The 27,382-nt window shown below is 36.0% G+C and overlaps 1 protein-coding gene across 1 annotated transcript in view; it reads right to left on the bottom strand.

Moving 5' to 3' along the window:
- The window catches only part of AQR (aquarius intron-binding spliceosomal factor), a 114,680-nt gene that overhangs the window by 13,078 nt on the left and 74,220 nt on the right, over positions 1 to 27,382 (bottom strand). The window contains exons 25-34 of the mRNA XM_079914292.1: positions 25,407 to 25,542; positions 23,303 to 23,512; positions 21,364 to 21,501; positions 16,926 to 16,997; positions 15,388 to 15,575; positions 14,514 to 14,685; positions 12,418 to 12,588; positions 9,527 to 9,612; positions 4,355 to 4,529; positions 944 to 1,057 (exon numbers count right to left, since the gene is read on the bottom strand). Coding sequence (XP_079770418.1) covers positions 944 to 1,057; positions 4,355 to 4,529; positions 9,527 to 9,612; positions 12,418 to 12,588; positions 14,514 to 14,685; positions 15,388 to 15,575; positions 16,926 to 16,997; positions 21,364 to 21,501; positions 23,303 to 23,512; positions 25,407 to 25,542 — 1,462 coding nt within the window. The remainder of the gene's footprint in view (positions 1 to 943; positions 1,058 to 4,354; positions 4,530 to 9,526; positions 9,613 to 12,417; positions 12,589 to 14,513; positions 14,686 to 15,387; positions 15,576 to 16,925; positions 16,998 to 21,363; positions 21,502 to 23,302; positions 23,513 to 25,406; positions 25,543 to 27,382) is intronic.

Consider the following 27,382-nt stretch of genomic DNA (forward strand, 5'->3'; position numbering starts at 1 on the left):
GGCCTAAACAGACACATCCTCAAAGATATGCAGATGGTAAATAATCACATGAAAAGATGTTCAATATCAATTGTTATTAGAGAAGTGCCAATTAAAACCACGAGACCATTACACACCTACTGCGATGCTAAAATAAAAAGACCAAACATAGTAAGTGTGTGTGAGCTCTCATACGTTGCTGGTGGGAATATAAAATGGTACAACCACTTGTAAGACAGGTGGGCAGTTTCTTAAAAGAAGTTGAATACATACTTACCATACTATCCAACCATTCCACTCCTAGAAATTTACCCGAGAGAAAGTACAAAGACTTGTAGGAGACCGTTCATAGTAGCTTTATTTGTAGCAGCCAAAATTGGAAACAACCCAAATGTCCATCAGTGGATGAATGGGTAAACTTGGTAATCTGTATAATGGATTACTTATTCAGCAATGAAAGGAAAAGGACTACTGATACATTCTGAAACATAAATGAATATCAAAATAATGCTGAATAAAAGTAGGAAAAAAGAGTACATGCTGTATGAGTCTATTTACATAAATGTCTAAAAAATGGCGACTAATCTATTGTGACGTAAAGTAGATCCTTGGTTTCCTGGAGAAGGTGGAAAAGGAACTGGTGAGGGAAGAGAGGGATTATCAAGGTGTACGTGGAAGACTTTTGGGGGATAATGGATATGTTCATCATCTCGATTATGGTGATGGTTTCATGGATATATACAAATATCAGAACAGATCAAACTGTATACTTTAGATATGTGGAATTTATTGTATGCCAAATTATATCTACAAAAGATGTTTTTAAAATATGGATGTTACACGAATAGTAATCTACTTTGGTTTAGCTGGTTTCCTGCAAGGAATCAAGTATGTTAAAGATTTATTCGGCAACAGAGAAGATTCTCCAGCAAGAAAAATAAGAGTCAATTTTGAGAAAACTTACCTGATGATAATGATGTGTGGTCTGTATCAAATGCATATACATGTTGTATACAAAGTTCGCCATCTGGGGCATGTTCTTTATTATCTGTACTTCATGAGATGGTCTCTCTCCGTTCTAGAAGACGGCAAAAAGAAAGTTAAGTATAATCACTTATATGTGGAAATCTAAAATATGACACAAATGAACTTCACTACGAGACAGAAACAGACTCAGAGACATAGAGAACAGATTTGTGGTTGCCGGGGGGGTGGGGGTGGGTGGGTGGGTAAGGGAGGTATGGATTGGGAGTTTGGGATTAGCAGATGCAAACTATTATGTATAGAATGGATAAACAACAAGGTCCTACTGTATAGCACAGGGAGCTATATTCAATATCCTGTGATAAACCATAATGGAAAAGAGTATGAAAAAGAGTGTATATTTGTATAACTCAATCACTTCCTGTACATCAGAAACTAACGCAGCATTGTAAATCAACTATACATCAATAAAATAAATTTAAAAAAAAAAGAAAAAGAAAGTTAAGCATAGAGTGAAAGACACTGAAAGCTAACACTTCAACAGAAGCCCATGTCTCCATCTTACGTATGAACACTATTTGACTATTAGGGTTTGGAGGAAATAAGAACAGTAAGAGGACATTAAGATGTAAGTGTTAGAGTCGAATAAGGATTTCATGAAGAGAAGTGATTCAATTTAAATTGAGAAAAGGCAGAGATGAGGAGAGAGCTAAGAGTCACTAGCTTTTAATATAATTTCAAGTTGGTAAGTAAAACATGAGTTTTGGTCTACTAACTAATGTAGAAGAATTCATAACAAATAAGCAATCATTTGAATAGAAAAAAACCATCAACATGGTCTCAAGTAGTGGTCTCCAATACCACCTATGCTCCAAAGGCAAGTCTCAAGACTATTCACAAAGAAAATATTAAAATTATTCTTCCCATTTATGTTTTTCTAAAAAATAAGAAGCTATCATTTATTATTACTTAATATACAGACTGTTAGTCATGAGGGTTAATATTTGCCAGTTTTTTTTTTTCGGCCATGCCATGCTGCTTGTGGGATCTTAGTTCCCCAACCAGGGATCAAACCTGTGCCCCCTGCTGTGGAAGCGTGAAGTCCTAACCACTGGATCCCCAGTGAATTCCGGCAAGATTGTTTTTTCTTTACTAATAAAGCGTATGGTCAAAAATGTTGGCAAATAGTAGTTTAAGGTGTAAACTTTGTAGTACCCATCAGAACCATGTGGGGAAAGTGTTAAATAACAGAGGCCTGGGCTGTAGCCCCCCAGTGATTTCGATTCAGTAGGTCTGAGGGAGAACGAGGTGATTCTGATGCAGTGGCTTCTGACAACAACCCGAGAAACACCACTCTATCGGTGTAGGTAAAGTGGTAAAGCAAATGAAGAAAACAGAAAATGTGCACTTCTTCTAAACCATCTGAGAATAAAGATTAAGAACTTTCCTATTTAAAGTCAATTGTAAAATTTTTATAAAGTCTCATCCTATCTTACTGTACAATTCAGAAAATCATAGAGGTAAAAAACATATCAAGAAAAAGGATTTCACCTTAAAGTGACAAATTATTTAAAGCACATAAAGTTAGAAATATTTAGTACATTAAATAGCATTTCTCAGAATTAAGCAGGACGGCGGTATTGCACATAAGCAGGTGTTCTTTGGACGGTGGTCACTTCCTGTAACGGTCACAACTTCTGTGTGCAAAGACGGCCATGCTGTTACAACTACGGAATATTGCCTTTAAAGCATGGAAGTCTTTCTGTTTGTTTGTATTTGCATATTTTCTGGCGGCTTTGCTGGGAGCAGCCTCTCCTGAGATTCAGGGCTGCGCAGTCCTCCTCACCCCTCACACTGTCTCCTGAGCAGAGGATGGGGAGATGCTCCCAGCCCTCAGCCCCCAGGGCTTGAGTCCATGGTACTGCCCAGAGCACCACTTTCCAAACCTTCTGTTCCTTGGTATTGCCTCCAGGTATGTCTGCAGCCCTTGGCTAGGAAGCACCTGGAGAGTGTGTTAAACCTGAAGACACCTAGCCTCTGCCCCAGACCTCTCATCAGCAATGTGCCTGTTTAATAATCAGTCCACAAAAGATTGAGAACCTCATAGCTATAGGACTGTGTCCAGACCTCAGAGCCTGACACTCAAGGCTGCACATGGCCCCACCCCATTGTATCGTTCCATCCTTTCCCTTCTATTCCTCCACAGCAGCATTTCTTTTATTTAAAGGAAAAAAAACAATTAAAAAAAAGTTCTTAACATTATTACAAAACAAACACACAGAATTTAACTTTATTTTTTTTTTTTAAAGAGGGGTGGGTGGAATTCCCTGGCAGTCCAGTGGTTAGGACTCTATGCTCTCATTGCCGAGGGCCTGGGTTCAATCCCTGGTCAGAGAACTAAGATCCTGCAAGCCACACAAGTGAGGCCAAAAAATGAAAAAATAAAAAAAAAATTTTAAAAATAAAAAAAAGAGAGGTGGGGAAAAGAAATATACTGTGAACATTTAAGACAGTTTTATTTAAAATTCAATGGACCTCCAAGACATTTCATTAAATGAAAAACACAAAGCCCAAAAGTCTATAGTATGCTGACCTTCATGTAAGAAAGAAAACAACGTAAGAAAATAAAGTTACCTGCTCCTTTGTGCAAAAGTAAGGCTAAGCCAGAAACTGAAGGGATAATGTTACCTCTGGGAGCTGAGGGTGGGAAAGGGAAGAAAGAAGGGGAGATAGGAGATGGGTAGCAGGGATGAGGAGAGAGTGGCACTTCTGAGTTAAGTGTTTGTGCTATTCCCTGACACCTTCCCTCAGAATGCAAGCTTCTTGAGGGTTCTCCAAGAGTTAAACCAGTTATTACTCTGTTATCAAGTAATTGGTTAAGTTCTCCTTACAAAGCTGAAGAGAGGCAGTATAGTATGATGATGATTAACATGGACTCTGGAGTCAGGCTGTCTGGGTTTTTAAATCTTGGACTCTCCATCTACTCAGATGTGTGGCTTAACTACTTAACTTCTCGGAGCCCCAGTTTCCAAAGTGAGGTTAATAAGAAAACCTATTGAACAGGGCTGTTACTGAGAGGAAATGAGATCATGTATGTAATGTAACATTTATTGAGTACTCACCATGTATCAGGCTATTAGCTTTGACATACATTATTTTATTTCCTATTAGTAACCTGTTCAATAGGTTTTATTAACCCCATTTTCCATATGTTGGAGACTGGATCAGAGAAGTTGCCTGATATGTGGTGAGTACTCAATAAATGTTAGCTGGTATTATTTTCACATAGAAAATCTTAATTCAGTTCCTTAGTGTAAGGAGCACTCTAAACCAGTGTTCAGATGATTTATGTGATGATGCTCTTTGCTAATGTGGTCACCTGTAGGCTTACCTTTCTACTGGTTGGGAAAGGTTCTGTTGGAATTATATGCAAATGAAGTGGGCGGGCTGTGAGCTGGCTGAAAGCTGGAGTTAGTTCAAAGCAGTTTTGGAAGAGGGATACTCTGGCGAAGATATAAAGTCCAAGTCTGGCTCTAGACATGGCCACCACTAAGCGACGGACATCCCTTTGAGAAACAAATAAAATGAATTAAAACATATCAAGATTAGTAACATATTTATGCAGCCTTTTATTTTTAAAACATATTCCACTAAATATTCCTGTTAAGCTGTGGCAATACTGCCTAGAGCACCACTTTCCAAACCTTCTGTTCCTTGGTATTGCCTCCAGGTGTGTCTGCAGCCCTTGGCTAGGAAGCACCTGGAGAGTGTGTTAAACCTGAAGACACCTAGCCTCTGCCCCAGACCTCTCATCAGCAATGTGCCTGTTTAATAATCAGTCCACAAAAGATTGAGAACCTCATAGCTATAGGACTGTGTCCAGACCTCAGAGCCTGACACTCAAGGCTGCACATGGCCCCACCCCATTGTATCGTTCCATCCTTTCCCTTCTATTCCTCCACAGCAGCATTTCTTTTATTTAAAGGAAAAAAAACAATTAAAAAAAAGAGTTAAGCTTCTTAAAAATTTAAGAGAATAAACATTAAGTTAATCAATGTTATGTAACTAGTTAACCAAGTAAGAAGTTAATGCTTTATTACCAACTTCTATGTTTTTTTTGCGGGGAGAGGGTGGAGAGAATCACAAAATAACCAATGACTGATTAAAAAGATGTAAGTTGCTATACTAGTATTACGATACAGTTCGGTTGTCAGTTACCAATTTACCGTATCACCACCATTGAGTCAATTCAAACCAGCCCTTGCTCCATTTCACCTACCAAATTCCCATGCTCTGTCAAAGTTAATGGGTCAAATTTTACTTCCTAGATAACTCTTATCATACTGTTTTATACTTATTTATAATAATAATTACAAATACAAACAGAAATACAGTATGACGAATGATATAACATAATAATACCATCTCTTATTCATGCATTTACTCTAGTACCTACGCCCAATGGCTGGACTATACTAGGTCCCAGTGTTCACATAAACAGTAATAAAAATGCCAAAATGCATGAGCCAGCTATACATGTAGCTGTCTATCTGATGAACGATAGCAGCTTTCTTTATCTTTCAGAAAGAATACGTTCTTAAAACTTTATCTGAATTTACTTGAATCAAATGAACTTATTTCCAAAACAGAAACAGACTTAGAGAATGAACTTATGGTTACCAGGGGGGAAGTGGGGTGGGGAGGGATAGATTGGGAGTTTGGGATTGACAGGTACACACTGCTATATTTAAAACAGATAACCAACAAGGACCATGTAAAAAAGAAAAAAAAAAAATTACAAAAGAGTGGCTATGTGTAAAAGGAAAAAAAAATTATAAAAGAGTGGCTATGTAAGTTTAATTTCACTTCACTATTAGTTAGAATGTGTTTTAGTAAGAAAATATAGTTTTGGTTTCAAATACAGAGGATAGCTTGTTTTCTTGAGATGCTCTTAGACGGCTATTTAAATTTGCGAGTATTCTACAAAAGAGAAGGCTTTCATGAATAATAATAAAATCTAGTACAGTCATCCCTAACTCCTGAAAGAAAGTGTTAAAGAGTGTTACAGAGGTCAAATGTTACAAAGATCATATAATAACCAGACAGAGAATCGGGAACTGGAATATTTATCAAATGGCTTTTCTTTGTCTCTGCATAATGCAAGATATTTGGGGAATATCTCTAATTCAGCCTCATTTTCTATTGTGTTTTATGGTCTTGATAAGGATCTAGTTTCCCTTATCAGGAGGGACTGTGCAACATCATATATAATAGCAGTTATGTTGAGGGGGTATCCCCACCTCCCAGCAACCCAAACTAAGAGAAGTTCATTTAGGTATGAGGAGAAAGCATACCCATTCGCAGTAGCTTTGAGGAATTTCTACACTTGTGACACCCTGGATTCACGAAGGAAATGTCACCTTCTAGGTCACTGCAGGCCAAATTGTTTTTACTTCCTCCACATCCCTTAGAAGCCCGAGGGGTCACGCTATAGGTGGGTGGTTCCAAAACTAGTAACTGGATATACAATGCTGGAAATACTTAGCATGAGTTCTCACCTAAGTATTATAAACTTAATAAAAACACTGTTAAAACAATGTTGTCAGGGAAAAAGGTGGGGAGGGCATGGTGGAAGGAGGTGACCTAAGCTGTTGTTTTCATGGTAATCCCTGTATTATGATATTCAGTTCTCCCTTTCTCATCCAGAAGGCTCTATCTCTAGGCAGAGCAGTGACAATGAACCTGTTCCTCTGAGGAACTTTTCCCTCCAGTCCTTAGTACTGTAGGACAGTTAAGTGGTTCTACTAAGCTCGATCTCCACTGTACATGAGGAGAATTAGACTAAAATCTTCTGCAGAATCAAATGTAGGTATTTTCCAAGGACATGTTTAATGTCTCCTCCACTGGATTCTAAGCTCCATGCGGACAGAGATAATGAATGTTAGATTTACTACTATATATCAAGAACCCATCACATTGCCAAATAATAAAAGGATCTAAGAACATCTGTTAAATGAATGAGCAAACACTATAAACATAACAAACTACCAGGGAAAAAAAGCAAAGGGTGGCAGCATGAAAAGCCAGGGTTCCTTGGAGCTGTATCTTGAAACCAGGGCAATGAGAACTACCACCTTTCACAGTCCCCAGAAGATGGCTGGACAGAAACAGCACTGTTAAACAACAAGCCATCACTCTGATAGAGCCCCTACAAGGAGACAACGCAGGAAAGTTACAGTTTCACTGCTTTGCTCTGAACAAGTCACAAGCATTTCTATTTGTAGCTGGGCTATTCAAGTCAGTAGGGACAAGAACAATGAATGTTGGAAAAGGAACCAGAAATGTCTCACTACTCTAGCTTCTAAACAGCTCCACAGTGTCCTAAAACAGGTCTCTGGAACTGACGCTCAATAGCCTGGCTCCTAAACAATCACCTGATTAGTCTATCCTGGATGAAAAAAAGATGTGGGTAAAAGAAGAAAGGCAGGCACTTGGGAAAACGGCTTAGCAGCTTCTTAAAGGGTTAAACACAGAGTTACTATATGACCCAGCAATTCCACTCCAAGGTCTACACCAAGAGAAAGGAAAACATACTTCCACACAAAACTTGTACATGAATGTTCACAACAGCATTAGTCCTAATAGCCTAAAAGTAGAAACAACCCAAGTGTCCACCAACTGATGAATGGATAAATAAAAAGTAAAAAATTCACACAAAAAATAATGAAATATTATTTAGCAATTAAAAGTAATGAAGTACTGACATAAGCTACAACATGGATGAATCTTGAACACATTATGCTAAGTGATTTCATTTATATGAAGCGTCCAGAATAGGCAAATCTATAGACATATAGTAGAATAGTGGTTGCCAAGGGCTTAGGGGAGAGGGGAGGGGAGTAACTGCTGACAGGTAGAGGGTGATAAAAATGTTCTAAAATCGTGAAGATAGCTGCATAACTATGAATATACTAAAAATCATTGAACTGTACACTTAAAATAGGTGAATTGTATGGTATGTGAATTATATCCCAATAAAGCTATTAGTGAAAAGAGAAATATGGAAGAAAGTAGGTTTCCTTGGTCTCTTGAGACTTGAAAAACAAAATATTTTACTACTTCCTAGAAAAAGAAAGATATGAAAGATTGTATCTACAAACCAAAAAATTCTATGAGGAGTTTGATAAAATTCTAGCTAAGATACCTAACCTATCTGGAGAGTTGAATTGTAAATCATAGGTCAATTGACTTTTTCCCCTCTATGATTTAATAACACTACCACCACCACCAGCAGCCCCCGAAGAAGAAGGTAGACTTCCAAAAGGGAAGTTTGGCAAATACAAAGAAGACTAATTTATCTGGATAAAGAAAATTTAGATATGTAAGACAACAATGAGATCAGGTTCTTTTTTAAGCCTTCATTTATAAGCATTTTATTATCATCATCTTTCTTTTTATTTTTTTTTAAGTTTCCAGAAGTCAGGTAAAAAACAGCATAGAAATAAAGTCATGGGAATGTGAAAAAGACAAAAAAAGCACTACAGAGTAAGAAAAAGGGAAGAGGAAGAAGCAGTATTCACGTATTCATACTGTGAGTTTGGGTAAGAGATTTTAATTATGTAAATCATAACGATACCCTATGCAGCAGCAGCTATAAATTTCAATGTGGAAATGAAACCGCTTTTTAGAAAAGTTAGTCTCCAAAACATGTTTGACACTTAAGTAAAAACACACTGTATTTTAGAATGCTATAGTATTGAAACAATTTCTTGAAACATTACATCTTTGTTTACTCTTACGTAAAAGTTATCGGTCTAATGGAACCTGATCACTCTGGGTTAAGCACCAAATAGATCTTGACTTAATGACAACATTATGAGAGCTTGCAGAATTTTCTTTTTATATTCATCAAATAAAATAATAAAATGAACTCTCCTTATAGTTTTGCTAGTAAGTCATATGAGATGAACGTTTATATAAAACTAAATGGCTGCTTTGTAACAAGGAGATATTATTCCCATAAATCTCCAGCACATAAATACATCACAATAAATGATAAAAATATATTACTGTTCGTTTTGACAATTCTTAATCCTGGGAGAACAAATGGTTCCTTTATCCTAACACTGAAGCTAAAAGACTGTGTAGGGAAAAGTGAGAAATCCTGTGCAATGCAAAGTTCACTCTTAGACTTTTTACCACTTTACCTCCTTTAATTTCTGACATTAAGTTTCAAACAGACATAGGAGATACACACATACATACACACATACACACATACATACATATATATATATATTATGATTAAATGCTATCTCTGACTGTTCCTGAAGAGTAAAAAAGTTAAAATTACTAAAACATTTAAGATTCAAAAAATTCAGAAGCAATGGCAATGATTAACTAACTATACAAAGAATATGATACTGCTACAGTCCAACAAAAAGCACCAAAAGTTAATTAATTAAACTTTCAACATAAAATTTAAAACTACTTAGCCACAGAAGCTCCAAATTAAAGCATACAGTAAAGTTCAACACTATTATGAAAATGTTTCCTTACATACCTCAGATGGCCCACTGCCCTGGTTCGTACTAGAGAAAGAAGAATATAATCATTCTGTTGACCTTGAAATCTGTCAACGGTTGTCACCTGAGGCCAAAAAAAGGGGGGAATATGGTATATTTTCAAAAGCAAAAACTCTAGAGAGATCATTTAAATAAAGTGCTAGAAATAAAAATCTTATCCTTAAAATAATCAATCCCAAAAGAACATGACTATATACTTGGAATCGAAAGAACAAGTGAATGAACACTATGAAATAAACCATGGTAACCAGATTCGGCTATGTCCCTATGTTATTCACACTTATAGCACTCATCTTTAACTCTGCAGACGCCTAAGTAACTATTATATTTGTGGAATTAACAATCTTCCCCCTACTAGACTACTCAGCTCCATGAAAGCAGGGACTGTTGTTCAGCTAATTATATACCTGATATCCCAATTTGATGCCCAGCAACATTTTAAATGTACAATTTGATAAATTTTGACAATATATACTCCCAAATAACCACCACCACAATCACAATTTCCATTACCTCAGTCCCTTTTGTCATCAAATCTGTATCCCCCAGCCCCAGGCAACCACTGATCAGCTTTCTGTCACTATAGATTATTTTGTTGCCAGTCCTAGAATTCCATAAAAATGGAATCATAAATTAGAAGTTCATACCTTTTTACTGGTGAATAGTATTCCACTGAACGAATACACTACAATTTGTTTATTCATTCCCTTGTTCACAGAATTTGGGTTGTTTCTAGTTTAGGGCTATTTTGAATAAAGCTGCAATGAATATTCATGTCCAAATACTTTTGTATAAATACATTTTTATTGCTCTTGGATAAATATCTGGGGGTAAAATTGCTGGACTGTGTGGGTGTTTATAAGAAACTGTCAAACTGTTTTCCAAAGCTGCTGTACACACATTCACTAGCACTGTTCCAGTTCCAGAGTTCTAGTTGCTCCACATCCTTGCCAACACGTGGTATACTGTCAATCTTTATAATTTTAGCCATTCTGTTGGATGTGTAGTGGTGCATCACTGTAGTTTTAATTGCATTTTCCCTGACAACTAGTGATGGTAGGCATTTTTTCATGTGCTTATTGTCCATTTGTATGCTGTCCAATTCATTTGCCAATTCTGTATTGGGTTGTCTATATTTTACAATGACTTTTATAGAAGTTCATATATTCTGGATATAGTCCTTTGCTCTTATGTGTGGATATTATACCTGGAAATTCTGTTGTCATCCTGACCATGTGGAGAGCTTGTCTGAGAACTGGGCTCACAGATTGAGGACAGCAGAGCAGAAAGATGAAATGAACCTTGGTCTTTCATGACATCATTGCGTCACACTGTAACCTAACCTGGAGCCACACTACTTTCATCTTCTTGTTATGAGAGAGAGTAACTTTCCTTATCGTTTAAGTTTTTCTATTACTCATAAATAAAAGGACTCAGACACTGAGGTTCTTCTATTTCTAAACTTCCTATATTTCAAAGTTATTAGTTTCTCATTTTCACTCTCTATATCCCTTATGGAGTGTTCTACAGTGCCTGTTCCTCCCCATTCCTTTTAATTTTGTCTCCATTTCTTTGATTTTGTTTTATTTTCTGCCAGTTCACATTTCATCTCTTCCTGGGTTCTTCAATTTCTCTGTTTTGTAGCCTTCCCTCACAGAAATGCATACTTCATTAAGTATCTTAAAATTCATACCCAAATATGCATTCAACATTTTCATCTATTCTAGGCCAACATGTTTTCTGGAGAATGTTATCTTGTCAATTAGTTTGTTCGGATGCTCTTTCCCTCATTTATAAATTGAGCTTGTGCTAGTTTCCTTTTCTCCTCTATTTACCACTGATTAGGCGGGTTTCTCAGATTAGCTATGCACAAGAGGTTAGGTTAGGGTGAGCAGAACTTTCTTCTAAAGGCTCAGTGATTTTAACAACAGATGGTTCTCTTTTTCACTGTTACTATAGAGACGGTGTATTTTTTTCAAATATAGCTCATCTGTAGTCTTCTTTGAATCAGCGTGGAACCAGGAAGGCTTCTGCTCACCCCAATACCCATATCCGTTGCTGAATAATAGGGATGTGGCTCTTATACTTCAAAGTATGCCACCACTTTCAGAAAGTGTGCTTTTGCTGCCACTTTCAAGACCCTAAATTCTCTTCCCATTTTTTCTTCTTGATCTTAGCCACATGTCCTCTCACTAAAAATGGAATTTTTCTTCCTCCCATTTTTCTCTTACTTGTGGATGATTTCCAAGAAAAGGTAAAAGAGCTTTTATATAGCTATGTTCACAGCCAAAGTCCTAACTGCATCATTACGAATACTATATTTATGTTTGTTATTCTTTCTAATTGACAAAATCAAGCATCTTCATTTTTATTTGCAATTACTCCATCATATCACATAAAGAAGTATAAAAAAAATCCTAAGGTCTGAATGTACTTTATGATTTTCCTTTAGCCTCAAGAAAAAACACCCCCCTAAACACACACACAGTAAGAAGCAGTACAAATTATACCTTTGTAAGACAAACAAAATAAAAAAATGCTACAATTCCTATTTCTACTATAAAGGACATAAATAATTTCATTAGACATCATTTTACCAACAAAAAGTTTCAGAAGCATTTATTTCTGACTACTGTCAACAAAAATCTTCAATGTGATAGTTGAGACAGACGTTCACAGCAAACTAATAACACTGTCAGAATTGCCAGAGAATGATTTATAGAGTTCCTATTATTTCATTTTCTCACATATTTTAAAAGGAGATAGCAAAGAGACAAGGTAGAACAACATAAATAACTCATAATAAATATAAATCTTTCCATCTTGCCAACAACATGAATAAGAGAACATATTATACTTGTAAAACTACCTTATTTGGTCTTCCAATCAATGGATTGCTCCCGCATCGTCTATTGATGATGTCACGAATAAGATGCTTTTGTCCATTATATGTTGTTAGAATGCTAATCTTGTCAGCAGGGTAACCAAGTAAGCACATGTACATAAAAAGTGCCACTACGTATTCTGCCTCTCCAAGATTCTGTAATGAAAACATTAATCAGATTGTGTATTTATTTCCCTTTATTGAAAAAACAGTTAACTAGCACAATTTGTTCATTTATCACACCTCAAGAAGTGAACAGTTAATATCTTGGACAAGTGAATACCTCTCATAAAACTGAGCAATAACTTATCCTAAATTAACAACGATAAATAAAAATAGAGTATGTGGTAATTACTTCCCTTTAACATTTGCAATATATTTGCAATACATGGAACAATCATAAAATAAGAGTCACCAACTTAAAGGCTTAATATTTCTGGGACCACAACAATCACAATACAGATCAATAATATCCTGTTACAGTGTATTGCAACTATAGTTATGGAAAGAAATATTAACATAAAGAAGCAAGGTAACTATCTTAGAAGCCAGCAGAAAATCCAGTCTAACATACACATCCAGCAGTACCGTGGCTCTCAATTTTGACACAATGTTTTTCCTTTTTCCTTCATACTTCTTAGTTTTTTTGTGTGTGTATTATGTTCGTTCTCTTACTAACGGTTGCCACCTCTACCAGACCACTTCAGATGGGAAGAGGATGTGGCCTCAAATTGATCATTCTGGCCTGCTGTGACCTTAGAGGGTCTAGGTAAAGATGGATGGGAAGGAGTTTAAGACCAAGACTTAAATATACTACTTGAGAGTGAGAAAGCATACACAAGGCTGCTTAGTACAGTTCAACAGAGACTAAATTGAAAGTAACAGATGAGAGAAGAAAGTAAAATGAGAACATAAACATAACATGAAAATCAAAAAAGACAAGAAGCTGGATTTCATGTAAAGGCAACAGGAAAATTACAGGAAGACCTTCAGAAAAATCATTTGTATTCTGGTGACACACAGCTTCAGTTAACTCTTCATCTAAATTTTCTCGTTCTTTGGAAGACAGGAGCCACATGACTGTGTAAATCTTTCCATTTTCTGTATTGATAACAAACTACATTTATCTAAGCATCAGCTAATATAGATAAAAGAACAAATCTTTTGGTGCATATGCTGCCAGATCTTTTTGTAGAGATTATCTGTACATATTTCTATATGTATGTTTTGCTTTTTAAAAAGCAAAACGGGATACTATAGATACACTTTGCAAGCTGATTTTTTCATTAATATAGCATAAAAGTTCTCCCTGTCAGTAAACCAAGTTATAATGTCACCCTTAGTGGCTATTCAGTATTATATGGAATAGGTGAAAGTGTAATTAAGGTTGTTTCTCCTTTCAAAAATAATTTGCAATAAAAAAAAGATGTGATGAACATTTTAGCATGTAAGTCTTTGCAAATTTGTCCATTTTTTAAAGGATAAATTCCTATAAGTGAGAGTATTGCTTTTAATACATACTAACAATATGTTCACCAAATTACTTTCCTACGAGCATTGCATGAATATAGTTTCCCAAACCTAACGCAACAGAGGTGAAAATATATTCCAGTGATTTATACTTGCTACAAATCTATATCTTCTTCTGTGAATTGCATATTCTAGTCCTTATTGCATTTTCCTGTTGGGGGGTTGATTCTTTTATAAGTGATTTTAAAGAGTTCTATACACATCCAGACTTCAACCCATTGTTTTTTAAAGGCTGAAAATAAATTCTGCTCTCAATCAAGCAATATTTTTCTTTATGATTTTGGTAATGAGCTTAAAAAAGACCTTTCTTACCCCAACATTATATATTCATCATTATTTTCTTCTTTTTTAGTATGTTTATATAAGTTTCTTTTCTTTGGTGTATATATCTTTAATCCATCTGAAATGGAAAATTGTGTGTTGTGTGTGAGGTGGAGATCTAACTTTGCTTTATTTAATGGTTTGTCCAAGTGGTTCAGTAATACTGATTTAGGTAGTAATTCAGCCAGGAAAATGCAAAATAAACTTAAAAGTTTCCTATTTTTTCTTACCTGGTAAAAGTAAGGATTAGGCTCAGATTCTCCAACTCCCTGAAAATCTTCAACATTAATGAGCTGGAAGTCATAAAGCAAGCCAGCATTTGCTGTACTAAACTCCGGCAAGAGCTGCACATGGGGTAAGTTTCCTAGATTCTTGTATCGCCAGTTGTAGAGGTTGCACAAGCTTTCAAAGACAAATCCCCCCCAAAACAGGAAATATTAGCATTGTAAATCCCCTTTTAATATATATAAGGGGGTTTCTAAGGGATGGGCTCTTCCTGTTAATTTTCATATTATCCACATTGTGCTCTTTTTAACAATAATGCTTTTGCAACCTTTGTCTCCCTGTAAGTAACCAAATCAGAAGATTGATGATATTACAAGAAATGATAGCTCCATTACGTTCTCTGAGGTAAATGCTACCTTTATTCCTTAAGTAAAAACATCAGGGAAGAGTCTGCACAGTGAAAAAATTTTTGAGGTAACTATGAGAGGGGACCTGTACATTTCATGAACTAAGAATTAGTGTGTTCTCCTCTTGTTCACCTCTAGCTTTAGATTTCAAAATGATATTAATCGTATATCTTTTGGGGGCATGAAAAAAAGGGAGGTGACAGTGAAAAGAAGCTCTTAGCTGAGAAGTCACTTAAATTAATCTCAATGAATAAAATGAAGGATATAATTTGGTCAATTCACACCCCATGCTGAAGGTAATAAAGGTACTTTCCAATTTGTAGATTTGTATCCAGGCAAGTTCCTGGATAACAGATAAGAGTCTATACAGAAGATGTTATTGAATACTTGGATCATCGAAATGATGTCCTTAAATAGAAATAATATCCCTACCATCCACCCTCCCTGGCCCCCGTTGCCCTGTCTCCTTTACCTTGCTCTGGCCCTCCCTTGGGCATCGAGGTCCACAGTAGGAACTCCAACTCTGACAAAGCGAGTGAAGAGAGATTGCTCCATGTTTGAATACTTCTGAAAGGCCATGTTCTTAATGACTGGAGGTAACTGGTGATGATCACCAATCATAATCCAACGTTTTAGTCGGCTAAAACCATCCTGAGGATTCTAGAAATAAAAAGTGAGGAAATGGCAAAATATTCTAATATATTACCCTGTTAATCTCCAATTGATTGCACAAGATTCTTGCTATTCACAAGATGGCTTTAACAGCTTATTAATTCTTGCTCTTCCCCAGTTCCACAGAAAAGAATCTGGCAAATTTACAGAGCGACTTGTATGGGTACCACTGCTCTTGGCTGACAGTGTGTGAGGGAGGATGGAGGGATTGAGAAGCAAGCATGGAATTACCGTACTTTAATATGCAGGGTAACCCAAAGAGGTCTGGGAGACTTAGGTCATAATTAGGCAAAGGGTGCACAGAAAGAAACAGATGCCCAAGCCGGGAAATGGAAAGATGTCAAAGTAAATACCTTGTATCACAATTATGCCAAGAGCCAGTTTGCGAACCCCCCAAGGCAGTAGAAATTATACCTTCTTTAATTGCCTACACTAATACTTCAGTTTCCTACCCTGTCTCCTTGTTCCTTGTAACATATTCTGATAAAATACAAGTCCCAAATAACTTGGCTTTATAAAACAATTTTCGGAACCCAATTTATCTATAAATTAGAGTAGCCTCTATTCTTCAATTAGGAATTCCACATTTTGTTTTTTATGCTCCATAGTAAAGACTATTGTAAAATAAGAAAACATTCTTAAACATCATTTATCTAAAAAAATTCAGGCACAAAATAAAGAAAAGCCATGTACCCAGGGATCAAAAACAATCCCAGAAACAACTCTAAATAAAAGAAATGAAAAAGAAGCTCATCTTCCCTCCAAACTGCCTAACAATGTAATTTTCTTGATTAAAATTACTAAGTCTTTTTAAAACTTAGAGATAAACTATGAATTTTTAAATAGTGCTCCCAAACAATACAAACTACTCAATAACCGGCGAATAGATTAAAATAGAATACCAAACATAATGAAGTTAAGGAGAACACATAATCATAGCAATTAGCACCCCCAAAATGCGTAGTTTTCTGATGCTACCCCCCAGAATTCTTAAAACTCTACTTTTTTAAAAATAAATTTATTTTTGGCTGTGTTGGGTCTTCGTTGCTGCATGCGGGCTTTCTCTAGCTGCAGTTGCAGCTGCAGCAAGCAGGGGCTACTCTTCATTGTGGTGTGCGGGCTTCTCATTGCGGTGGCTTCTCTTTGCGGAGCACGGGGCTCTAGGCGCACAGGCTTCAGTAGTTGTGCCACACGGGCTTAGCTGCTCTGTGGCATGTGGGATCTTCCCGGACCAGGGCTCGAACCCGTGTCCCCTGCATTGGCAGGTGGATTCTTAACCACTGCGCCACCAGGGAAGCCCAAAACTCTACTTTCTTTGTCTCAATCTCAGTATCTTACCTGTAGAAGAAGAGGTATAAAAGTTTCTATCTCCAGAATCTGAGCAGCCTCTTCCATTAAAATGTTGTCATACTGAGAAAGGGAGAAAAAAGAAAGCTTGTCAAAAAGAGAGCCTGAAAGCCAAACAGCTACCACCAAGACCATAATAAGCATCCCCAAACCCCTCAAATAATTCAGATCAAAATAACAACAGATTATTCAAACAGGAAGTTCATGATCTTCTTTACCATTATGCTACCGCTTCTCCAATTCAAGTCTTTAACTTTAAGGAAGTGCCCTAAACATACAACTCTACATTAAGGAAGCCTCGTTTATCATTTCTTGGATTGAGATTATCAATTTAGTTATTTTCAGTTCAGTTTTGAAGTTCTATATAAGCAAGAATCAACCTATGATCATATATGAGGTCATTTTCATTGGTACTCTTATCCTAGGTAGTATTTTGCAGTAATTTTTTTCCCTTATGAATCCTACTTGGCACTCAACAATCTCCTTTTGTTCCCCACCCCCGGCATTTAATCCATCACCAAAGCATGTCAATTTTACCTTCAAAACTCCCTCTAGAATCTATTTGTTTTTCTACATTTCTACTACCACCACCACTCTAATCCAAGCTGCTACTCTGACTACTGCCAGCAATCTCTTTACTAGTCCCTCTCCTTCCTGTCTTGCCTCCTCTAAACCACTCATATAACAAGTCATCACATCACGTCACCTGGTTTATAACCCTTCATTGGTTTCCATCTTTCCTAGGAAAAAAAGACCCTTAATGTGGACTGTAAGAGATGTGTTAACTAGGGCCTGTATTCAAGCTGGCCCCTGCCTTCCTCTCATACTTTACATGTCACCTTCCTCCTTACTCACTAAGCTTCAACTACATTGACCTATTTCATTTTCTCAGAAATGGGAAAACCACTCATGACTCAGGCCCTCTGAACATGCTATTTTCTCTTCACTTTTTGTCTGCTTGGCTCTTTCTCATTTTTAAAGTATCGGCTTAAAACCCACTTTATCCAGGCCTTCTCCGACCTCTCAATCTAAAACGGATTTCACAGTACTCTGTTCCTTTGTCTCATGGCACATCACAATTTATAATTCTATCTGTATATTTATGTACTTGTTCGATGCCTGAATCTTCCCTCTAGCCCAGTTTCCAGGAATGTTAGGCACTGCACATTTGTAAAATAATGAAAAGTCAAGTCTTTCTCCAACCTAAGGAAATTTCATTCTTTCTTTCATGTACCTGCTCTTCGATGTGCCCAATTTTCTTCTAAATTTATTCTCAACAGGTTTTATCTTTTCCCTTCCACTTCTAATTCTGATTGCTACTTATGACAGTAAGATATCCTATTCCTTGTTTTATCGGTAAAATACTTTCTTTGAGACTTTCACCTAGAACAATTAGAGTTCTTTTATTTTCTATTTTCAAAATTTTCTCCCCTTATTTTGTTTTCCAAGGAAGTGGAAGGTAGGGGGAGCATATTTGCTCTTAATACTTAATTAACTCTTTTAAACTAACTGTGTTCATATATCCTCTAATTTCTGTGCTACTCATTTTACCAAAATATGCTTATATTTGTTCAAAACTGGTAGCTGAGCTGGATTTCCACTGTACATGATAAAGTTAAGGTTCAGTTCTGCACTGTTTCTATCGAAACTACCTGAAAGTTTTAGGCATGTGGATGGGTGTCTTCTCTAGCTCTATCTAACGCTAAATTTCCCTATTACAATGATTAATTAGGTCATCCTGGTAGGAATCTAGGAGAAGGGAGAGGTTCAAAAAGCCATGTTTTCTCAGAAGTTCCCACGTGGACTCTGAAGGTGATAGACACAATATGGAAAACAGTGTGGGAACAGCTCAAAGACGACAGCTTAAAGAGCCTCTTTCCTACCCAGCAATCCCACTACTGGGCATATACCCTGAGACAACCAAAATCCAAAAAGAGTCATGTACCAAAATGTTCATTGCAGCTCTATTTACAATAGCCCGGAGATGGAAACAACCTAAGTGCCCATCATCGGATGAATGGATAAAGAAGATGTGGCACATATATACAATAGAATATTACTCAGCCATAAAAAGAAATGAAATTGAGCTATTTGTAATGAGGTGGATAGACCTAGAGTCTGTCATACAGAGTGAAGTAAGTCAGAAAGAAAAAGACAAATACCGTATGCTAACACATACATATGGAATTTAAGAAGAAAAAAAAATGTCATGAAGAACCCAGGGGTAAGACAGGAATAAAGACACAGACCTACTGGAGAACGGACTTGAGGATATGCGGAGGGGGAAGGGTGAGCTGTGACAGGGCGAGAGAGAGTCATGGACATGTACACGCTAAAAAACGTAACGTAGATAGCTAGTGGGAAGCAGCCACATGGCACAGGGATATCGGCTCGGTGCTTTGTGACCACCTGGAGGGGTGGGATAGGGAGGGTGGGAGGGAGGGAGACGCAAGAGGGGAGAGATATGGGAACATATGTATATGTATAACTGATTCACTTTGTTATAAAGCAGAAACTAACACACCATTGTAAAGCAATTATACCCCAATAAAGATGTTAAAAAAAATAAAAGAGCCTCTTTCCTGAGAAATAATTCTGCAAATCTAATGTGATTTAACTTATAAAAACATATCTATAAAAAAATAAAATAAAATAATAAAAATTCTCTGCACCAGATACATTTCATAAGTAACTAACACCCTAGAATATTTACTGAGAAGCTGTCTTTGCTTAAACTTGGATGATTAATGAATAGGTTTTATGGGAATTTACTGTGGCTCTGCTTTGAAAATTAAAAAATTATTTCTAATTAAAAGAAAACATATCTATAGATTCTGTTGAAAAGGAGATTTTAATCACAAAGCAAAATTATGACACAACTATACTGGGTGTTTTAAGGAAGGAAAAGAGTACACAAATGTGCTTGCATGTCTCCTTGGGGACAGCACAGAATCAAAACATATGCCTAATGGAAATTTAACATTCTTTATTGATATAAATGAAAGGACAAAGGAAATACTAGAAGAGTTGAAAGATTAATTAGAGAGTAACAGGGGAGTAGGGGACTGCCTTTTTTTAACGTTAAGTAGAGCTACAAAGTTTTTAAGCTCTTACATCAGATGCATGTGTTAGTTTGATAAAAATAAAACTTCAAAATTAAAAATATAAAAGATGTAAGGGATACTATCAGCACTCATGTTAACTATCTTTAGATGTATATAACACAGTGTAAGAAAATGATCAATGGAAATGTGATAAGCTACAAGTAATGTTTTGTAAAATATGCATGTGAACAAGCTGCCTGAAGGATAAAATGCTCTATTTAGACTGCATCATTTCCCTGTATTATTAAACTGATATAATTTAATATCAATCCAAAGTATATTTTATGTGTCAGCCCCAAGAAAAAAATATTTAGGTGAAAATTCGAAAAAGGTAAGTTTACACCACTAGGTAAGTTCACACTACCTTTTAATAAATTATCATATTTGTCCTACCTTGCAACTGAGGAAACTTTCATCCAAGATAACAATAATTCTATCACCTTGAATTTATTTAGCACCTATCTTCCAGTGAGCTCATAACATTTAAAAATTGTCAGTTATTTTCATCAACAACAAATGCTTTTGCTAACTTTAAATTCAAACCAGTACACAAACACTATAACTAATGACAGATGAAACAGTTGAGGCAAGTTAAATCATGTGCATTAAAATCAGAGTTTAGTCAGTATCAACAGCAAAGTCACAAAGTGTCTGCAAATTCAAATTTACTGCTCAATTATTACATTCCATTTCAACTGAGTAACAGGCTGTCTTGCCCTTTAGCTCTCCAGTCCTTATCTTAAGATGAAGTCATTTAAATATCTCCTTTGACAGTATAAGTAACTGTATTACACATCCTCACATAGATGGCTTTTTATTTACTGAATGAACAAATAACTGGGAGTGTATGTGTGCTTAAAAGGTAAACAAGTGTACATATTTCTAATAGGTGAAAAATGCTGTCAAATATTATTTGTATAAAGCTTTTACTTCTGTTTGGAGATTTTTTTTTAACATAGTGAAAATAAATTAATGTACCTTAACAAGTATTAGAAGTTAGACAATCATGTGGTTATAATGTTACTTAAAGGACATATGTCTGATAACTAAATTTAGAAAAATTAGATTTAGAGTTTACTAATCATATAAACATGGGAGGTTATCGTCACTTTTAAAAGAGACATTTTAAAGTAATTATAAATGCAAACTTCAGTGAGAAGCAGATGTCCAAGGGAAATGGCCTAGGGAAGGGAAGGGAAGGGGAGGGGAATGGAGGGGAGAGGAGGGGAAGGGAGGGGGTGGGGCAGGGGAGTGGGAGGGGAGGGGAAGGGAAGAGAACTAACAGCTGCATAGATGAATTAAGGAACTAAAATGTAAGTCTTTACCTTGAAGCCTAACTTGACTAAATCATGTCGTTTTAAGGCAGCATGAGTACAGGTCATAGCAATGATTTTGGCTTCTTTCACCAAAAGGTATTTAGATCTGTCTAGTCCACTTCGAAGCAGTTCGGAGGCTCTAAACTCCTATGGAAGTGGGGGAACAATGAGATATTATTTTAGGAAAATAAACAGCTCATGCATATATTCATACAATCCAGTTTATGAGACTATATGAGAAATTAATATAAATATCTCATAAACTAAGTCTAAAGAATCGTAATTCTGTCCGTAATTAATAAGGTACTAATTGAGTTCAAATAGTAACTGACAGTCAAGCTACAATTTGGACTGTTTTTTTGGTATAAGATAAAATATTTACAGTATCAACAAAAATACTGAATAAAATATCCATCACCATTGTGTCTATATTACTCAAGGTCTCTCCAGGAAAACAGAAACTACTTCAAGCATTCATAACAAAGGGAATTTATTGCAGGGAGCTCGTTATACAGGTGATGGAGGAGCAGAAAAGCCAACCAGGGAATGGCGAAGTAAGCCAGAGACTGGCAACAGCAGGAAATTATGACCATTCCTAGGCTAGGAAGGATAATGAGGAGGAAGTGCTATCAGAGCCCAGAAACTGGGGTACCAGAATAAGCTGGAACTGTGGTGGGCCAGGCCAGCAGAAACTGGAGCCATGGAAGAGACGAAACCTCAGGCCGAGAGAGCTGGTGCAGAAATATCCTGCCTTCTCTCTTTATTCTATTTTTGCCACATTTCTCATTGGCTAAACCCAGACAAAAGTCAGCTGACATGAGAGGCTGGGAAATTAAAACTACAAGGACCAGTCTCAGCCCTGACCATGGCAGAGGATCCCCATAGAGGAGAGGAGGGGAATGGACAGCAGATGGACGTGAGGAGCAAACAAGCCGGTGCAGAGCACCTAAGATCAAGTTTTATCACATTGGAACATTATATCATACTTACTTCAGACTTTTAAACATTTTTTTTTTGTTTTTTTAAAAATAATTAAAGCATCACAGGTACAGGTGGAGGTATCCTGTATATATCCTTCTTCCCACTCTCTCCCCAGGCAGCTACTAGAAATTATATGTTTTTATCCTTTTACATTCTATTTATGTAATCATAAATATACTATAATACTGTTTTGCAGGTTTTAAAATTTTATTTATCATTATCATACTACATATGTATATACATTATTTATTTATTATTCTGTACCTACCATCCATCCATCTCTAGCCACCTAACTCACACAATACATCAGTGTTTACTGAACATCTATTACGTGCCAGATATTGTTGTAGGAAGTAGGGATAAAATCATATCTAAAAGGTACAAAGACTTTAAAAAAGACACAGTCTTTGCCCTTTTTATCTGAAGTAATCCTAAATGTTCTTACTGAGGAATCTGAGTCTGATTGCGATCCTTTTACAGCATTGCTGTAGTCTTCCAATGATGTTTCCAATAAGGAATGAGAAAACTATGAAGCATCCCAGGGCTCCCTGGGTTCCAAACATATTCTTCTCTGTCCCCTTTATATAGTGGTGATTCTTATTTCACCTTAATAATCAGGAACAGTCATCCTGGCTAACATAGCAACCTCATTTTTTGTTTACAGATCAAAGGCATAAAGAACTTAGAGTGGCCAAATTCCAAATCAAAGAACCACTGTTAAATCTCCTAATGAAAGCATTCCTTTCTTAAATACTAAGACTTTCACACCAGAAAAATGGGGATTCAATTCATATCTTAATTTTTACTTATTTCTTCAACTAGAAAAATAAATGCTTCCAATAATCTCACTTAAAAGTAATAATCTGGTTTGCTAGATTTGAATATTCCACTTACTACATTTTAAAAAAAACAACAAACTAAGCTTAAAACCTTTAATGGAAAGTTAAAAGAACTTGAGAACCCTTACCTCAAGCTGAGTAAAGATTTTCTTAATATGCCTGAAACATCCTTCAGCAATTTCCATGTCTTCTTCATAAGATCGGCCTTTAAAAATGGGTTGAGGGGCATTTGCAAAGTACTCATGAAAAGGGAAGAAAGTGGAGACTTCAGTAACATCTGGCAACGTGTTACCTTTATTTTTCACTTTGCTGATATACTCTTCCCAACGAGACATTACCTGTAAGAACAAAAGAGACTTGAGGTTAAATTTGCCAGCTCTTATGTTTTAAATAATAAAATAAAAAACGAATTGAGTGAAAATAAGATTTGGTAGGTAAAAGAAAAGGAAAAGAAAAGCAACCTTTGACCCAACAGGACTATTGCTTATCCAAGTCACTGACAGACTGCCCTTCTTTCATAAAAGTAACCTTTAAGACTGTAGGAAAAAAACCTCTTTGATAAAAAATGTACGGATGGGATGGGAAAGAACCTCAGGATCATCTCATGGGACTTTATCTCAGACATTTCAGATTTTCTATGCATATTCAAAACAATTTATGATTGATGATCAAAAAAAAAAAAAAACCAAACCTCTCTGGACAAAGAAATTCCTCATTTTTTCACTATCTCAGTTTCTCTCCATATATGGTTAAGTTCAGCTCTAGTAGCTTTTTAATCAATTTAGCACTTGTCAAACCTTCTCCTAGACCTTCATAATTTTTCCAATTCTCTTTAGTATACTTATAAAGAACTTCTGGTTAAGCTGCGTATATATTTGAAAGCTCATTTTATGACTTTTGTGACATAAGTAGTTCAATTACCTCCTGCTATAAATGTTAACTATGGCTCTACTCAGTTCCTACTTAATCTCCATTTTTGTAATTCAATTTTTCTGTTATAATTTCAGTGTTTCTCAAAGTGTGGTCCTTAGGCAGAATATCTGAAAAGCTAAATAAAAATGTAGATACCTGGTGCCACACCTTACTAAAACAAAGTCTCTGGGGACAGAGCTTGAGAATTCCCTTTTTAAACAACTTTCCCAATGTGATTATTGTGTGCTCAAAACTGTGAGGCCTTCTGAGGCCTCAAGTTCATATTTCTCAAATTTATTACTTAAGGTTCTATAATTTATATGTTATTTCTATTACTTTTAAAACTAGTTTTCACTGAAAGCCTAGTGATTTTTATTTTGTGACAAATATGCATTTAAGCATGATCTTTACTCCATTATTCAAAGTTCTCAACAGTCTGAGTCTAATGCAGACAACTTTGCAAGATCATGCATATGTCCTGTGTTTCACAAGGAACCATGAAATCAGCTCATTCTGAACGGACTCAACTGGTTTACCTGCTTATAAAGAGCATAAACTCTTTTTTCATATATATTTTACAATTTCAGTGTTATGATTTATACCTAAAACATACAAATACCATTAGAACAAAGAGAACAAATACAGTTATACAAAAATCTTCATTATTTATGTTTAATCCATTTAAAATTATTAGTAAACCAGTTGACTTTTAAAGTTTATTTTTATTTATTTTATTTGGCTTTACATTTCTCATTAATTTTCACACCCCCAAACAAAAGCAAAAACACATGCCTCTAAATTGAAGTCAAAGAATTTTTAACTTAAACTCCTACTTTGAAATTAATTCTAAAACAAAATGTACTTCTAGAAATTTAAAAAGGAAGTATGTTTTTCTTCATTACTTGATTAATATGCATAGCAAAAGCAAGTTAAAGAACTGTATTTGTTACCACTGGGTAGCTAGACTGTTTGGTTATAGTTCTATAGTAATGGAAAAAAATGAAAAAAAAAAAAAAGAGAGAGAGAGAGACTAGAAACTTTGTCAATAGCAAGAAAAAAATGTAATATATTATTTATAAAGTAGCAACATTGGTCTTTCACTGAATGAGTCATCAAGCAAAGTTATTTAGCAAAGAAAAGTGAAGGGAATAGGAAATACAAACATTTAACACTCACAAATATAGCTTTGGCAATAGCATATATTTTAATCTACTCAATAAAAAAGTAAGCTTTCAAGAAAGGATCTCCAGAACCCATCCCAGTTTCCAACTGAAGACCATATTACAATAAAGTGTGATTTTAAAACCCTTAATCTCTTACCTGATATAAGAAGAAATAGCCTGCAGTTTCACAAGTATATGAAGCATCTCCTGGAACCCCTAGACTCTTCTGCAATCGTTTGACTTCTTCTAAAAGTTCTATTCTTCGAGCTAGGACATAATTAACTCTTCCATACCTAAAAATTTCAATTAAGCAAAAAGGCAAAATTACATAATGAAGAGACTTGCAAGGAAACTGTCAGCAAAATATTGAAGAAAATCATAATAGAAACGATAAATGGCCAAAGAGAAAAAAAGAACGGTAGAAAACATAAGTTTATATTTACTATAAGTAACAGTTCTTGAGTTATTTTATACTAAAGCTACTTAAAATGTACCCTATGGATCAGGGCTGATCTGCAAATGTGTTAGTGGTCTGTGAGACAGGAAAATCAACTACATTACTAAACACACCTCTAGTTTGGCTTTTTCTTTTTTCTTCATAAAAAGACCTTCACAAAAAAGGAAACAATACAGTGCATTCAGGTGCTAGTTCATCTCATAACAGACCAGAATACAGTTTACAGATTAGCTACTCTTAATAGCACTATCATAAAAGTAGATTAGCTCTAAAGGTTTTGAAAAGTAATTTTAAAATTTATTTGATCATTCTTTGGCATAGAGCATGGAGCTTGGCATCTGGACCAAGTATGTTCATAAATGTTTGCTGAATGAGTAAGAAAACTAAAATTTGGAGCGTACCCGGCCCAGAGATAGGTAGTTAAGAAAAAAAGTGGAACCAGAATTGGATCCCAAAGCCTATGTATATATACTCTTTCCACCATAAAAAGTGCCTCCTTCAATCCTTTAACACTAATTAAAAAAAAAAAAAGCAACATACAATGGAATTCTATGTAATATTTGCTCAATTATTCTGTAAATCTAAAACTATACTAAAAAAAGTCTACTAATTAATTTTAAAAGCAAGGTACAGGAACACCTCATTTTATCGTGCTTCACTTTATTGCACTTTGCAGATACTGCATTTTTTACAAATTGAAGGTTTGTGGTAACCCTGCATTGAGCAAGTCTATCAGTGCTGTTTTTTTCCAACAGCATTTGCTAACTTCATGTCTCTGTGTCACATTTTGGAAATTCTTGAACTATTTCAAACATTTTCATTATTATTACATTTGCTATCTGTGATATGTAATCTTTGATATTACTATTGTCATTGTTTTGGGGTGCCACAAACCATGACCATGCAAGATGGCAAACTTAACCGATAAATGTTGTGTGTGTGTTCTGATGTGCTCCATCAATTCGCCATTCCCCCGTCTTTCTCCCTCTCCTCAGGCCTCCTTATTCCCTGAGACACAACAATATTGAAGTTAAGACCAATTAATAACCCTACAATGGCCTCTCAGTGTTCAGTTGCATGTCTCACTTCAAATCAAAAGCTAGAAATGATTAAGGTTAGGGAGGAAGGCATGTTGAAAGCTGAGACAGGCCAAAAGCTAGGTCTCTTGCACCAAACAGTTAGTGAAGTTGTGAACGCACAGGAAAAGTTCTTGAAGGGAATTAAAAGTGCTATTCCAGGGACTTCCCTGGTGGCGCAGTGGTTAAAACTCCGCCTGCCAAAGCAGGGGACGCAAGTTTGATCCCTGGTCCGGGAAGATCCTACGTGCCGTGGAGCAACCAAGCCTGTGCACTACAACTACTGAGCCTGTGCTCTAGGGACCATGAGCCACAACTACTGAGCCTGCGTGCCACAACTACTGAAGCCCGTGCACCTAGAGCCCATGCTCCACAATAAGAGAAGCCACCACAAGGAGAAGCCCGCGCACCACAATGAAGAGTAGCCCCCGCTCACCGCAACTAGAGAAAGCCCACGCACAGCAACAAAGACCCAACACAGCCAAAAATAAATAAATAAATAAATTTTTAAAAAAGTACTACTCCAGTGAACACGCGAATGATAAGAAAGTAAAATAGCCTTATTGTTGATATGAAAAAAGCTTTAGTGGTTTGGACAGA

Source organism: Stenella coeruleoalba, assembly GCF_951394435.1.
Source record: "Stenella coeruleoalba genome assembly, chromosome: 2".
Taxonomy (NCBI): Eukaryota; Metazoa; Chordata; class Mammalia; order Artiodactyla; family Delphinidae; genus Stenella; species Stenella coeruleoalba.